The following is a 13,244-nucleotide window of genomic DNA, read 5'->3' on the forward strand; positions in this document are numbered from 1 at the left end:
GACACTTTGAGTGATTAAATAACTTATGTGGCAAAATTGGAAAAATAATGATACAGTTCTGCCATTGGAGGAGATCCAGTGGCCTTACGTTTAGCACACTGGAAGCAGAGTCGTAGCCTGCAAAGCAGGCGTTTATTTGGCATGTTTTAGGCGCAAAGAGGCAGGTGCGAGGAGAGCGCTATGGGCTGGGTCAACAGCATGAAGGAGGAATGACGGAGAGCGCGAAAAAAAAATTACATTTTTAGCACTCCTCCCATTGTGCAGATTGATAATTCACACTTAGGCAAAATTTTTTTTAGTTTGTTTAATAATATTAAATGATCGTTTAGTTAACAATTTAAATTGCTTTTATTTTCAAATATCTTGGGGGCCTATTTACAAAACAAGCACGGCATAAAACTGAATCTTCGGGTAGCGTAGCTGAAAATATTTCGCGCGTAAGAAATCCCTTCAGTCCTGCAGGAGGTTACATTGCTCGTCAGGATGTTCCAAGTTTTATTAGGGCGGGATTTTGGGGAGGGGGGGGGTGGGGAAAGAAAGGAGCGAGAAGAACCAGCGAGGTTAGTACCCATCCGGGAAATACAACTAACCTGCACGAGAAAAGGCCCCTGAAAAAACCCGCCTCCCTAAGTTGGCATTAAATGCCTCATGGCAAAACATAATTTGGCTCTGCGAAAGTCGAAAACGAATAGTAAGACATCCAAGAGGCGTTACAAACTCTTTTTAGTAAATACAACTTGAATCAAGAAGTGAAAAAAAGAAGTGCATCACACGTTGAGTTAGTCAATTAGCTCTGCATTTGCCTTGGTGATACCAAATATTACAAAAAAAAAACGAACTTAAAAAAGGAGATCTCTACTTTTGTAGTTTTGCAACTCATACAAAGATTTACAATTTTCCAATCATCGCTGTGGCTGAATAGACTGCGTAACCGGCCATTTTTTGGCAGTGTTGAGCGGCAAAGCAGCAAAAACGAACGCCAAGCACTCGAGAAACCGCCGTATACGGCCTTACTTTAAGGTCGGCACACACGAGGGGATTAGTCCTTGCGACTAGTCCGTGCGACTAGTCCCGGCGACAAGTCTTTGAAGGGTTTACACGAGGGGACTGGTAGCAGGGACTAGTCCCTTAAGGCGTTCACACGAGGGCAATCAATTGCACAAGAACATAGGATGTTTCTTAGTCTGGGGCGTTGCACGAAAACAATGAAAATTTGGTAACTTTTCATTGTAGCACTATTAAACATCAACGCAAATGAACTACACTTATTCAGTCGGAGTATTCATGCTCTTACGTGTTCCGTTTTTGTTTTTTGTTTTTGTTTTTATTTTAAACAGATACAGAGTCAAATAGGGTAAAAATTCCATCAAAACGGCTCCAAGACATCTGTATATGTTTACAAAACTAGAACAAGTCCCTGCGACTGGTCGCACGAATTCAAACCAGTTTGATTTCGTGCAACCAGTCGCAGGGACCAAATTTTGATCCCTGCGACCACAGAAATGTGTAGTTCACACGAAGGGACTAGTCGCATGAAACTGGTCGCTGGGACTAGTCGCAGGGACTAGTCTCCTCGTGTGTGCCGACCTTTAGCAAATTCTTTGACCACCCCAGTGTCTCTTACGTTTCCCTATAGTTTGATAATTTTTAGACAAGGAGGCTTCAAAGAAAAGCATAGAACACATGGACTAGATCTTGTACTTTGATTTCAAAGAGCAGAAAATAGATAAGTGAATAGAAAAGTAAATAGACATAATACTAACAGGCAGTCCAACAGACAGAGAGGCGGACAGTCAGTCAAGCATGACCAGAAAGACAGATACATACTCTAGACTGAACAATGGACAAAAGGACAGACAGATGAATAAAGGCTGATAGTTTCTAAAGAAACTGTTTGGGGCTGCGTCGGTGGGGGTAACGAAGTAATTTGGATATATCAACAAAGTTGATTCGCTCCGACGAAGGGCTAACGCTCGAAACGTCAGCCTTTGTAATCGTTACGGTGGCCAATTTACCATTTCAACTTTGTTGATATATCCAAATTATTTAGACAGATGAATAGACACACAGAGACAGATGGCCAGACAGACAGATAGATAGACAAACGTCTGAGAGAAGTCACAGATATAAGAAGAGAAGGAATAAGCGAAGAAATGAAAGAAAAAAGGAAAACACATATCAACTCGTGATCTTATAAATAAAATGAACTAAACATTACGCAGCTCACTAGATACATGAAGTACACTGTAGATTCACTCTTCTGGGAACATTGCTTTACCGACACTCCATCCAGAATAAACTTTGGCGTTATTATATTCTTACAGTACTTACAAAATCGATCTATGAACTCTTACAGTTATTGCTACTGATAAATAATTTATCTGACAGACCAACGACACCCAGGAGCTGATGATTCCATGCAGCTGGCTGTGTTATTTGTTATCTTCTAGGGGATGCATACAGTCTGATGTAGTCTTCAACTCTTCTTCTAAATGATTCCTGTTTAAAGGTTATTATGAAAATTGAAGGAAAGTTCACCACATAGTTCACCACACGAGATAAGTGGCCCACCCATCGCAAAGTTACCCTTACCATTTCATCAGGCTTCCATGACAACCTGCTGGTACCCACTTGAGATCACATTTACTGTGGGTACTCTCGACTGATATGTCAGTTGACAGTTGGTCGATAGTTAGTTGATTAATACTTGGCCGAGAAAAGGTCAATAGTGGATAGTTGATAATCTTGATCGACATATCAACCGACTATTGACTACATATCGGCCAATTATTGACCGACTATAGACCAAGTGTCGACTGAATATCAACCAAGTGTCAACCGACACATCAGTCAGGTATCTACCAACTCTTGACCAATATATAAATACGAAATATAGATAGATAGATAGATAGATAGAGAGATAGATAGATAGAGTGATAGAGTGATAGAGAGATAGAGAGATAGATAGATAGATAGATAGATAGATAGTGTAGAACGCAGATATTCGTAAAACAATGCTCAATACATTAATGTAGAGCGAAGTACATGTTTGTAGAGGAAAGAAACAAATAAACTACGCTTTCATCCCGACAAGCCTGTTCCGTGGTTGCCCACTCATCAGGGGATTTAATAAGAATATTCTTTAGCATCGCTTCTTATCCAAAAAAATAATTTACATAATAACAATACGTATGATGGACGATCCTCGCAGTAGATAGCGCTATTTGAGCAATAGCGAAATTCAGACCTGAAAAAAATCAGGCCTGTACGGGACTCGAACCACTGACCTCTGCGATACTAGTGCAGCGCTCTAACCAATTGAGCTAACAAGCCAACTGAGAGCAGGCCGTTAAGTTGATTCGTAATGAACCCGTGAAAGTGATAAATGAGATAGAATAAATATATGAAAATCATATATTTTGAACTGCGGTATTTGATACGTATGATGGACGATCCTCGCAGTAGATAGCGCTATTTGAGCAATAGCGAAATTCAGACCTGAAAAAAATCAGGCCTGTACGGGACTCGAACCACTGACCTCTGCGATACTAGTGCAGCGCTCTAACCAATTGAGCTAACAAGCCAACTGAGAGCAGGCCGTTAAGTTGATTCGTAATGAACCCGTGAAAGTGATAAATGAGATAGAATAAATATATGAAAATCATATATTTTGAACTGCGGTATTTGATACGTATGATGGACGATCCTCGCAGTAGATAGCGCTATTTGAGCAATAGCGAAATTCAGACCTGAAAAAAATCAGGCCTGTACGGGACTCGAACCACTGACCTCTGCGATACTAGTGCAGCGCTCTAACCAATTGAGCTAACAAGCCAACTGAGAGCAGGCCGTTAAGTTGATTCGTAATGAACCCGTGAAAGTGATAAATGAGATAGAATAAATATATGAAAATCATATATTTTGAACTGCGGTATTTGATACGTATGATGGACGATCCTCGCAGTAGATAGCGCTATTTGAGCAATAGCGAAATTCAGACCTGAAAAAAATCAGGCCTGTACGGGACTCGAACCACTGACCTCTGCGATACTAGTGCAGCGCTCTAACCAATTGAGCTAACAAGCCAACTGAGAGCAGGCCGTTAAGTTGATTCGTAATGAACCCGTGAAAGTGATAAATGAGATAGAATAAATATATGAAAATCATATATTTTGAACTGCGGTATTTGATACGTATGATGGACGATCCTCGCAGTAGATAGCGCTATTTGAGCAATAGCGAAATTCAGACCTGAAAAAAATCAGGCCTGTACGGGACTCGAACCACTGACCTCTGCGATACTAGTGCAGCGCTCTAACCAATTGAGCTAACAAGCCAACTGAGAGCAGGCCGTTAAGTTGATTCGTAATGAACCCGTGAAAGTGATAAATGAGATAGAATAAATATATGAAAATCATATATTTTGAACTGCGGTATTTGATACGTATGATGGACGATCCTCGCAGTAGATCTAACCAATTGAGCTAACAAGCCAACTGAGAGCAGGCCGTTAAGTTGATTCGTAATGAACCCGTGAAAGTGATAAATGAGATAGAATAAATATATGAAAATCATATATTTTCGGTCTGAATTTCGCTATTGCTCAAATAGCGCTATCTACTGCGAGGATCGTCCATCATACGTATCAAATACCGCAGTTCAAAATATATGATTTTCATATATTTATTCTATCTCATTTATCACTTTCACGGGTTCATTACGAATCAACTTAACGGCCTGCTCTCAGTTGGCTTGTTAGCTCAATTGGTTAGAGCGCTGCACTAGTATCGCAGAGGTCAGTGGTTCGAGTCCCGTACAGGCCTGATTTTTTTCAGGTCTGAATTTCGCTATTGCTCAAATAGCGCTATCTACTGCGAGGATCGTCCATCATACGTATCAAATACCGCAGTTCAAAATATATGATTTTCATATATTTATTCTATCTCATAATAACAATAATAAACAGATATCTAATCTAGGCGGCGCGAGGTTTAACAGTTCAGCTGTTGCGTAGGCGTGCTTTATTTCTATGGCAGCAAGAAGACACGAGTTCATTACGTTTGTTGAGAGTAGAAAGTTTCGGTCGGTAAATGATTAGAAATTTTTCCTTTAGGCAGAGGTTGCATCTTTTGCTTGAGCTGTTGTACAGTGAATGCGAAGACAGGATGCGCCATGAAATGTAGTGTTCGATGTTGTTGTCCTCTGAGAGTCCAGATGTACTTGCTTAGTTCAGTTGAGTTTCTGTGTTTGGAGTGGCGGAATGATGCGGTATGGTTTCGGTATCTTGTTTTGAAGTCGTTTTCCGTGAGTCCGATGTATGTTTCTGTTGTGTTGTTGTCGTTGCGTGTGACTGTAGCTTGGTAGATCACTGATGATGGTAGGTAGTTTCCTTCGAGTGGGCATGTGTTTTTTTGTCGGCAGTTGCATGTCTTCTTGTCTTGAGTGGTATTAGGGTTAGCTGTGGCGGTCTCGTTGGCTTGCATGTCTTGCGGCGAGAGACGGCGGCGAGAGACGGCGGCGAGAGACGGCAGCGAGAGACGGCAGCGAGAGACGGCGGCGAGAGACGGCGGCGAGAGACGGCGGCGAGAGACGGCAGCGAGAGACGGCGGCGAGAGACGGCGGCGAGAGACGGCGGCGAGAGACGGCGGCGAGAGACGGCGGCGAGAGACGGCGGCGAGAGACGGCGGCGAGAGACGGCGGCGAGAGACGGCGGCGAGAGACGGCGGCGAGAGACGGCGGCGAGAGACGGCGGCGAGAGACGGCGGCGAGAGACGGCGGCGAGAGACGGCGGCGAGAGACGGCGGCGAGAGACGGCGGCGAGAGACGGCAGCGAGAGACGGCAGCGAGAGACGGCAGCGAGAGACGGCGCCGAAACATGCGAACTAGTGGGAAGCTTCCTCTTATTTCAACTCCAGCACCTCAACAGTAACGAAGGACTTGACCGAGACGACGGACTAGCCATTACAAACGCTTCACCCAGAGACACAGAGAACACCAATAAAGAAATATGCCGCAAAAACACCAGCACCAACATCGGATACAAGTTCCTCGCCCTAATAGACACGCACTTCCCTAAAGATCGCAATCTCCGAAAAATCTTCAACCGAAACACCATAAAAATAAGTTACAGCTACGTGAATAACGCCAAACAGATAATTGATAACCACAATAAGCTGATTCTAAAGTCATACACGGAAGCCAACGACATCGCCACAGCTAACCCTAATACCACTCAAGACAAGAAGACATGCAACTGATGAACTGTTACACTTCGCGCCGCATAGATTAGATATATGCTTATTATTGTTATTATGTAAATTATTTTTTGGATAAGAAGCGATGCAAAAGAATATTCTTATTAAATCCCCTGATGAGTGGGCAACCACGGAACAGGCTTGTCGGGATGAAAGCGTAGTTTATTTGTTTCTTTCCTCCACAAACACACACACACATATATATATATATATGTGTGTGTGTATATATATGTATGTATATATATATATATGTATATATATATATGTATATGTATATATATATATATATGTATATATATATATGTATATATATATATGTATATATATATATATATATGTATATATATATATACATATATATATATATATATGTATAGTTATTAAACCAACAAAGCTGCATTGGAGTTGACCTCTTGACCATTACATTTCTGCTCTTATTTACGTTATTTCAAGAGCCCACGATCGCTTCAGTGATCCTCCAGGCAGCGCGTTTGAGACTGATCAGCATTGTTTGTGGGACCCCTTACAAGCTTCTACTTATATATGTATATATATATATATATATATATATATATATATATATATATATATATATATATATATATATATATAGATAGATAGATAGATAGATAGAGAGAGAGAGAGAGAGAGAGAGAGAGAGAGAGAGAGAGAGAGAGAGAGAGAGAGAGAGAGAGAGAGAGAGAGAGAGAGAGAGAGAGAGAGAAAGAGAAAGAGAGACAGAGACAGAGACAGAGACAGAGACAGAGAGAAAGTTTAAGAAATTGCGAGGATGGACAACTTCTGATGTAAAAAATATAAATTTTTTTTTTTAATTTTTTATATTTTTTATGTCAGAAGTTGTCCACCCTCGCAATTTTTTTAACTTTCTACGTTCATGTTGGCTGTGAGGTTTGGACTGCAAATCTTTATTGATCCTCCTGGCGCAGTGCCCCTTTGTTGGCCTGAGAGTTCCATTAACGACTTGCGATATATATATATATATAGATATAAATATTATGAGAGGAAAAAAGGACGTAACTACATTTCCCGACAAGCCTGTTTCGTGAATCGCTTCACTCTTCAGGGTGAAGAGTGAAGCGATTCACGAAACAGGCTTGTCGGGAAATGTAGTTACGTCCTTTTTTCCTCTCATAATATTTATTCTGCTCTGCTTCAACGTATTGAGCACTGTTCCACGCGAAAATCGACTTGCAGACTTCCTATATATAGATATATATATATGCCAGTTGAGAGTACCTACAGTAAACATGATCCCCCATTTAAACTCCCGGGTGGAGAACGGGACTGTAGGAACACATTATTTAGCCCAAGAGCTCAATGCATTGACCCAGCCAGATCTCAAACCCACATTTCTTGACCCTGACTACAGCACACTAACCATCACAAAATTGTATCTCCCATACATAAGCCTAAAGTGAAGTTCACTAAATAAAGTTTTCACTGGAGCGGACTCTTTACGAGAGCTTACCTTGTTCTTGAAATATAATTCCGAAGCCTCTACATTAAGTGGGTCATCAAAATTCAACAAGTCCTGAAAATAATGATTGACACTGATATATTTGTGTCTACAGGCACTTCATATATTCAATAACATGACAAACTTCCAACACATCACAACATTACATTTAGTAGCATACTGTGTGCACTCTGCTGCCCTAATAATTATGGTTGAAAGGCAGAATCATGGAATCACAATATCTATCATTCCACTACTATGTAAGTTTACCAAATAAGGTCATGAGAATATGTTTTTTCAACTCCATGTTGTCCAATTCTTTCTACAGTAATACTTGTGATTAACAAATCAGTCCACTGCTTCACAATGTCTGATTTTTTTTTTATTACTTAAGTGCTGACAGACCGAGTTATTAACTTATTTGGTGAGATGTTAGAAATCGTAACTTACTGTAAATAAAGAATTCAGGCCCCACACTATATCCTGAGGAAAAAATAACACCAGTCAGTGGAAAAGACATCATGCTATGCTTGAATGTTCAATTAACCACTGATGATGCTGGGAAAAATTAGATGGTCATCCATCTCAGAGGTTATAGGGCATAACATAACATAACATAACATAACAGTAAACAAAAAGAATAGTAAACAGTAAACAATATTATTTTTATAATATTGCCATATGCATGATTCCAAGGCTGTGCTCTAAGGAAAATTGAATGGAGCCCAGTGCTCTAACACTGTGAAATCCAGGGTTCCTGGCATATGATTTGTAAGAAAAACCCAAATTCCTGAATCACCCAAGAGCAAAAGTAAGGCACCAGGGGCCACCAGGCACTGCTAGATCACAGTCTTGAATTCCTTTGTAACACTGGCAGTCCCACTTTAAACTTACCTTTAATTTTCTTGTTGGGGCCCATCCAGACCCATCAAGAGTGTGTTCCCTCAACAAGCTGTATATAAACATAAAAAAATTTTTGCTATTAAAAACTGGATCATTGGATAATGCAATTCAAGACTTTTTATTGGCTTAGCCATTATGGTATATGAGCCAATATACCAAAATCTACAAATGTGATAAGGGCTCGTGTCAGCTTAAAATTTAAAGGGCGCTAAAAATTTAGTAAAATTTGACATTGAATTTAATGTTTTTAATAAAACAATTATTCCACTCGCGCTTGTTGGATATGAGATGATTATAGCCAACTCGGCACTACGCGCCTCATTGGCTATCTATCATCTCATATCCAATGCGCGCTCGTGGAATAATTGTTAATGATACGAACCATTTACACCCTAACATCGGTATGCATATTCTCCATACTGTTCTCTATACATTTCCCTTAATACTGACAACAAGAATTAGCTTCACAATCAAGTGCGTCTTTTGACTCCGAATCAGTTCCATTATCATCATATTGAAAAAACCTCATTAAAATTAACTTTCAATGCACTTTAAAACACGCCTACTACAAAACTAGTTTCGTTCACAGACCTCTTCAGTTGTATGTGATGTTTCGTTTCGTTTCATTGTTTCATTAGAAATTTCAAATCTCAGACCCCATCATATAATGTTGCACGAGCAATAACCTGGTATCTAGTTGCACAACAATGACGCTTAAGTAAAACTGATACAGTTTCCACTTGAGGTGTTGCATATCAATCTCCTAGTCACCTTCCAATGCATTTGGCAAGCAGACTATCTCTCTCTAACCCATTTCCAATATCCACACAACCTAATTGTTTGATTCAGGGGTGATGTTGGGGTTTCATTAAGGGCCTGGGCACCGGGTAAGTTGACTGGTGTGAGGACGGTTTTGCCCACCTGGTTTGATGATCTGAAGAAAAGTTTATCTTTTCAAGAAGTTCAGTTCAAAATGTTTTGCCTGCCTGTGAAAACCAATTGCCCTCCTGCTGAAAACAATAATGAAACCCCTGGTGATGAATGACGTAGTGTATTATTAGGAATTAAAATAAGAGGATTGATTAATATGTAAATAATTTTATCATGTATACCTCAAGCAGACTTCACCATTCTCACTTATGTTTGGATGCCAGATTTTTGTTTCACACCAAACATTAGGTGGCTGAAATAATGCAAAAAACAAACTCTATAATCAATTGAATAAAAATGAATTTTTAATAGCAACTAGAATTTACTTTCATTTCTCTTAAATATCATTCAACTGATATATGCATACACCAGTGACATCAGGCTAAATTGTTTTTGTTCCCTCAACTTTCAGTTTCATCTATTTACACTGTAATTTCAAAACAGAATAAAAAAACTGATCTGTTATAAGGGTGAGGGGTTAAAATGCTTGAATTATCACAAAACAGGCTGATATAAACTCACCTTTATGTTATACTCTTCTGGTATCATAATATGAAATATAAAAATTCCATCCTTCCAATATCCCTCTCCTTAACAAAAAAAAATTAAATTTAAATGAGGTTAACTCTTCACAACATTCTTGGGTTCCATAACATTTTTTGATGAGCAGCCAAGCCTTTTTCCTATCCAGAAGTAGGTGTGTTTCTTTTATTTCCAAGATCCAATCACCAATTCTCCTACTGAGTGCCATTCACAAGGCTCGACACTAATGATAGCCAACTAGCCACAGACTAGTAGAAATTCAGTTTCAGCTAATGCTTTTTGATTTCCAGCAGCCAGTTTGGCTTGTAAACAAACTGAAATTGTTTAACATCTAAGTTGTCACTAGCCACTTGGCTAGCAAGTTGGAAAGTTAGTGTCGAGCCCTGCATTCATTCCCTAGTAAATTAGACATGTTAGTTTAGTGTTACATGATGATAACACGTTTAAGCTGATAAAGCTTGCTTGTTCTCAGAACCTGTGCATAAGAGAATATATTGGAACCTTAAGGAGAAATTATTTGTCAATCACAACTAAGAGATAAAGGGTTGGGCATGGAAGCTTGCATAGTTGGTGAGATGGTTCATTCGAAAGTAATGCAAACAATTAAAATAAAAAGCAAAGATGGTGCTTGCAAGCATTCTTATGGATCTGCTGCCAGAAGTCCAGCCCATGGTTAATTTTCACATGTACAAGTCAAGTGGACCAGGCTTTACTCAGAGGTATGTTTGAGCACTTGCAAAGAGCAAATTAATCCTGACAGAAGGCAGAGGGAGCTGAAAAATGGGTATGGGAGTAACCTAAAATGCACTCACATCGCATCTTTCAGGGTTAGGAAACCAGGATAAATCTACTAGCTTAGACCACATTGTTTATGTTTATCCCTTCACACTCCAGCATCAGTATGCATATTCTCCATACTGTTCTCTATACATTTTCCTGAGGCTTTTAAAGGGAGAATTTAATAATCAACAGCTTAATCTTTAGTCGGTAATCATATTCTTCACTCTTGTGACCTTAATGTCTGCTAAAGGGTGATGTTGTAAGAGTAATTTTTCACTGGCTGAGCGGAATGAAATAAGTGAAAAATGTTTTTTTCACATGCCACTGGGGCTTGGGTATCAGTCATGCTTGACATGGCTACCAGCAGTGAATATGAATATATAGTTTATATTGCAGCCCAGAGGCTGAATTACGGGTGCAGTGTAAGGTTGAGAACAGACGTCAGCATATCAGGCGCCTCTGGCAGCCGCTTCAGTCTATCGATCTCACCTTCCCACCCATCCCACCCCAGGGGAGGACATCCATCACACAGTAATCTCCTGTGTGGGAAATTAACATCTCCTACCCCAACCCTGCAGGAGACGGGACCTCCATTTATTCGTCCCTATCCGAGAAGACTAGAATATCTAACCATTTCTTGATGTTATAGAAAGGTAGCAAATTCTTTTCAATTATTTTAAGACCTTGAGTGTTGGTCCGGCCAGGGCTCGAACCCCCGACCTCCTGCACAACAGTCCAGCGCTCTATCCATTGAGCTAACTGGGAGGCGGTTAGCTCAAGCAGTGTGTGAGAAGGAGAAATTAGATGCAAGTAATTCTTTAGGTTCACAGGATCAATGCTTTATATGGACCCAGCTAGGTGGTCTCCATTAGGAAAATAGTAAGAGATCATTGTAGGTGTTGAAAATTTGGAAAGAGCTTCACAGTACCCAAGAATACTTTCATTTTCTAACCTGGTGTTACAGTCAGAGTGAACTCATGAAGAATGTTTGGATCCTTGAAGTGAACTTGACAGGATTCTGTGACAAAAATAAGGCAAAAAGTTACATTAGAAAAAGTCTTGCAATGTTTACTCTTGAGAAAAAATCATATCATGTGCAGTGTCAACTTATTGACTTCTGAACCTGGCTATGTAATTAATAAACATTAAGGAAACACTTTCAATGAACAATATCACAGATCAATATCCAAAAGATAGACTTAGGTTTTCTACAGCATAATCCTTTCTTTTCATGAATGCCTTCCAGCCCTATCAATTTGTATATCTGACTTTAAAATCATGATAACAGCAACATTTTTTTTTAATTTTAAAATTCAACAATGCAGCATTTCAATGCTTTGGAGCACTCTAGAAAACCATTAAGCAGTACACATTGAGTCACGAAATTGAAATAGTTTTTTCTATGCAGAAGAATTTGGGCGTTAATTAAACAAAGGAGATTGAAGAGTTCTCCAGCCGCCTTTTGATTGGCCTGAGAATTTTTAATTTAGAGACGGAGCCGTTATGTAACTTTTCCTCATGTTACTTTAGCTCTTCTGCTGCATCAACTTTTCTTAATAAAAACCCTGAAAGTGTCTAACAAAAAAGGCAATTAAGCAGAGAAAAGTTACCCAAGGAAAATTAAAAGAGTGCACGCACTTAGCAAGCTGATAGTACAGAAAATTATACTCACTAGGCATACAAGCTGACGCCGAAAGATTTCAAAATAAAACAAACTACGACTTTATAACCATGAATTTTGTAATGCACAGATAACAATAATCACACTATCATGTTTGAAACTAACACATCTTCATCAAAGTTAGCATATTTCTAGCTATTAACTCACCCGGTACATTTTCCTCGAGTTCTGTCACTTCTTAAAACGGAAAAAGGAAGGCGTGATAGAAAAACACAAGAAAAATGAAAAAACATGGCTAGATCAAAGCTTTAAAACCAAAACATCAAGTCCACTTTCTAACTATCAACGTTATTGGAACGGTAATTTAATTATTTCCAACAGCAAAACGTGTTCATTCCCAAACTGCGTAACAGTTTCTTGGACGAGTTTACCTTTCGTGAGCAATTTGTCGCGAATAGATGTTCTCCCGCTTTTCGTGTTTCCTATCCCGTGATCACCCTTTTCCTTCTTATCCCGCTCTTCTTTAATCTTCTTTGCGAGAGTAATCATTTCCTTTTACAAGGAGAGAACCTTCGCCAAACATTTGCACCCGAAATTCTCTGCATTACCTATCTCAACAGCTTCTCCATGTTGAAATGTGGTTGACTTTCGTGACTACGTCATGTAAGTTTACTTGTGAAGTACAGCCGAGTCTTCAGCATTACAGATCAGCGGTATAACGATCATTGTTAGTAGG

The 13,244-nt window shown here is 39.6% G+C and overlaps 1 protein-coding gene across 1 annotated transcript; it reads right to left on the reverse strand.

Moving 5' to 3' along the window:
* Positions 1-706: 706 nt before the first annotated feature.
* LOC111336505 (NEDD8-conjugating enzyme UBE2F) lies at positions 707-13,175 on the reverse strand. The gene is made up of 9 exons (XM_022942613.2): positions 12,940-13,175; positions 12,716-12,745; positions 11,840-11,905; positions 10,087-10,154; positions 9,747-9,817; positions 8,626-8,683; positions 8,182-8,214; positions 7,744-7,806; positions 707-2,499 (listed from the first exon to the last, which is right to left on the reverse strand). Exons 1-9 carry the CDS (start codon positions 13,055-13,057, stop codon positions 2,440-2,442), a joined length of 567 nt encoding a protein of 188 aa, XP_022798348.1. The 5' UTR covers positions 13,058-13,175; the 3' UTR covers positions 707-2,439.
* Positions 13,176-13,244: the final 69 nt, after the last annotated feature.

Source organism: Stylophora pistillata, chromosome 14, assembly GCF_964205215.1.
Source record: "Stylophora pistillata chromosome 14, jaStyPist1.2, whole genome shotgun sequence".
NCBI classification, from domain to species: Eukaryota; Metazoa; Cnidaria; class Anthozoa; order Scleractinia; family Pocilloporidae; genus Stylophora; species Stylophora pistillata.

Coding starts and splice junctions, on each gene's coding strand:
- LOC111336505 (XM_022942613.2), bottom strand. CDS start 13,057: ATGATTACTCTCGCAAAGAAGATTAAAGAAGAGCGGGATAAGAAGGAA. Junction 11,906..12,715: donor ACTCGAGGAAAATGTACCGG/GTGAGTTAATAG, acceptor TTTTTGTCACAG/AATCCTGTCAAGTTCACTTC. Junction 10,155..11,839: donor CACTCTGACTGTAACACCAG/GTTAGAAAATGA, acceptor TTTTTTGTTAAG/GAGAGGGATATTGGAAGGAT.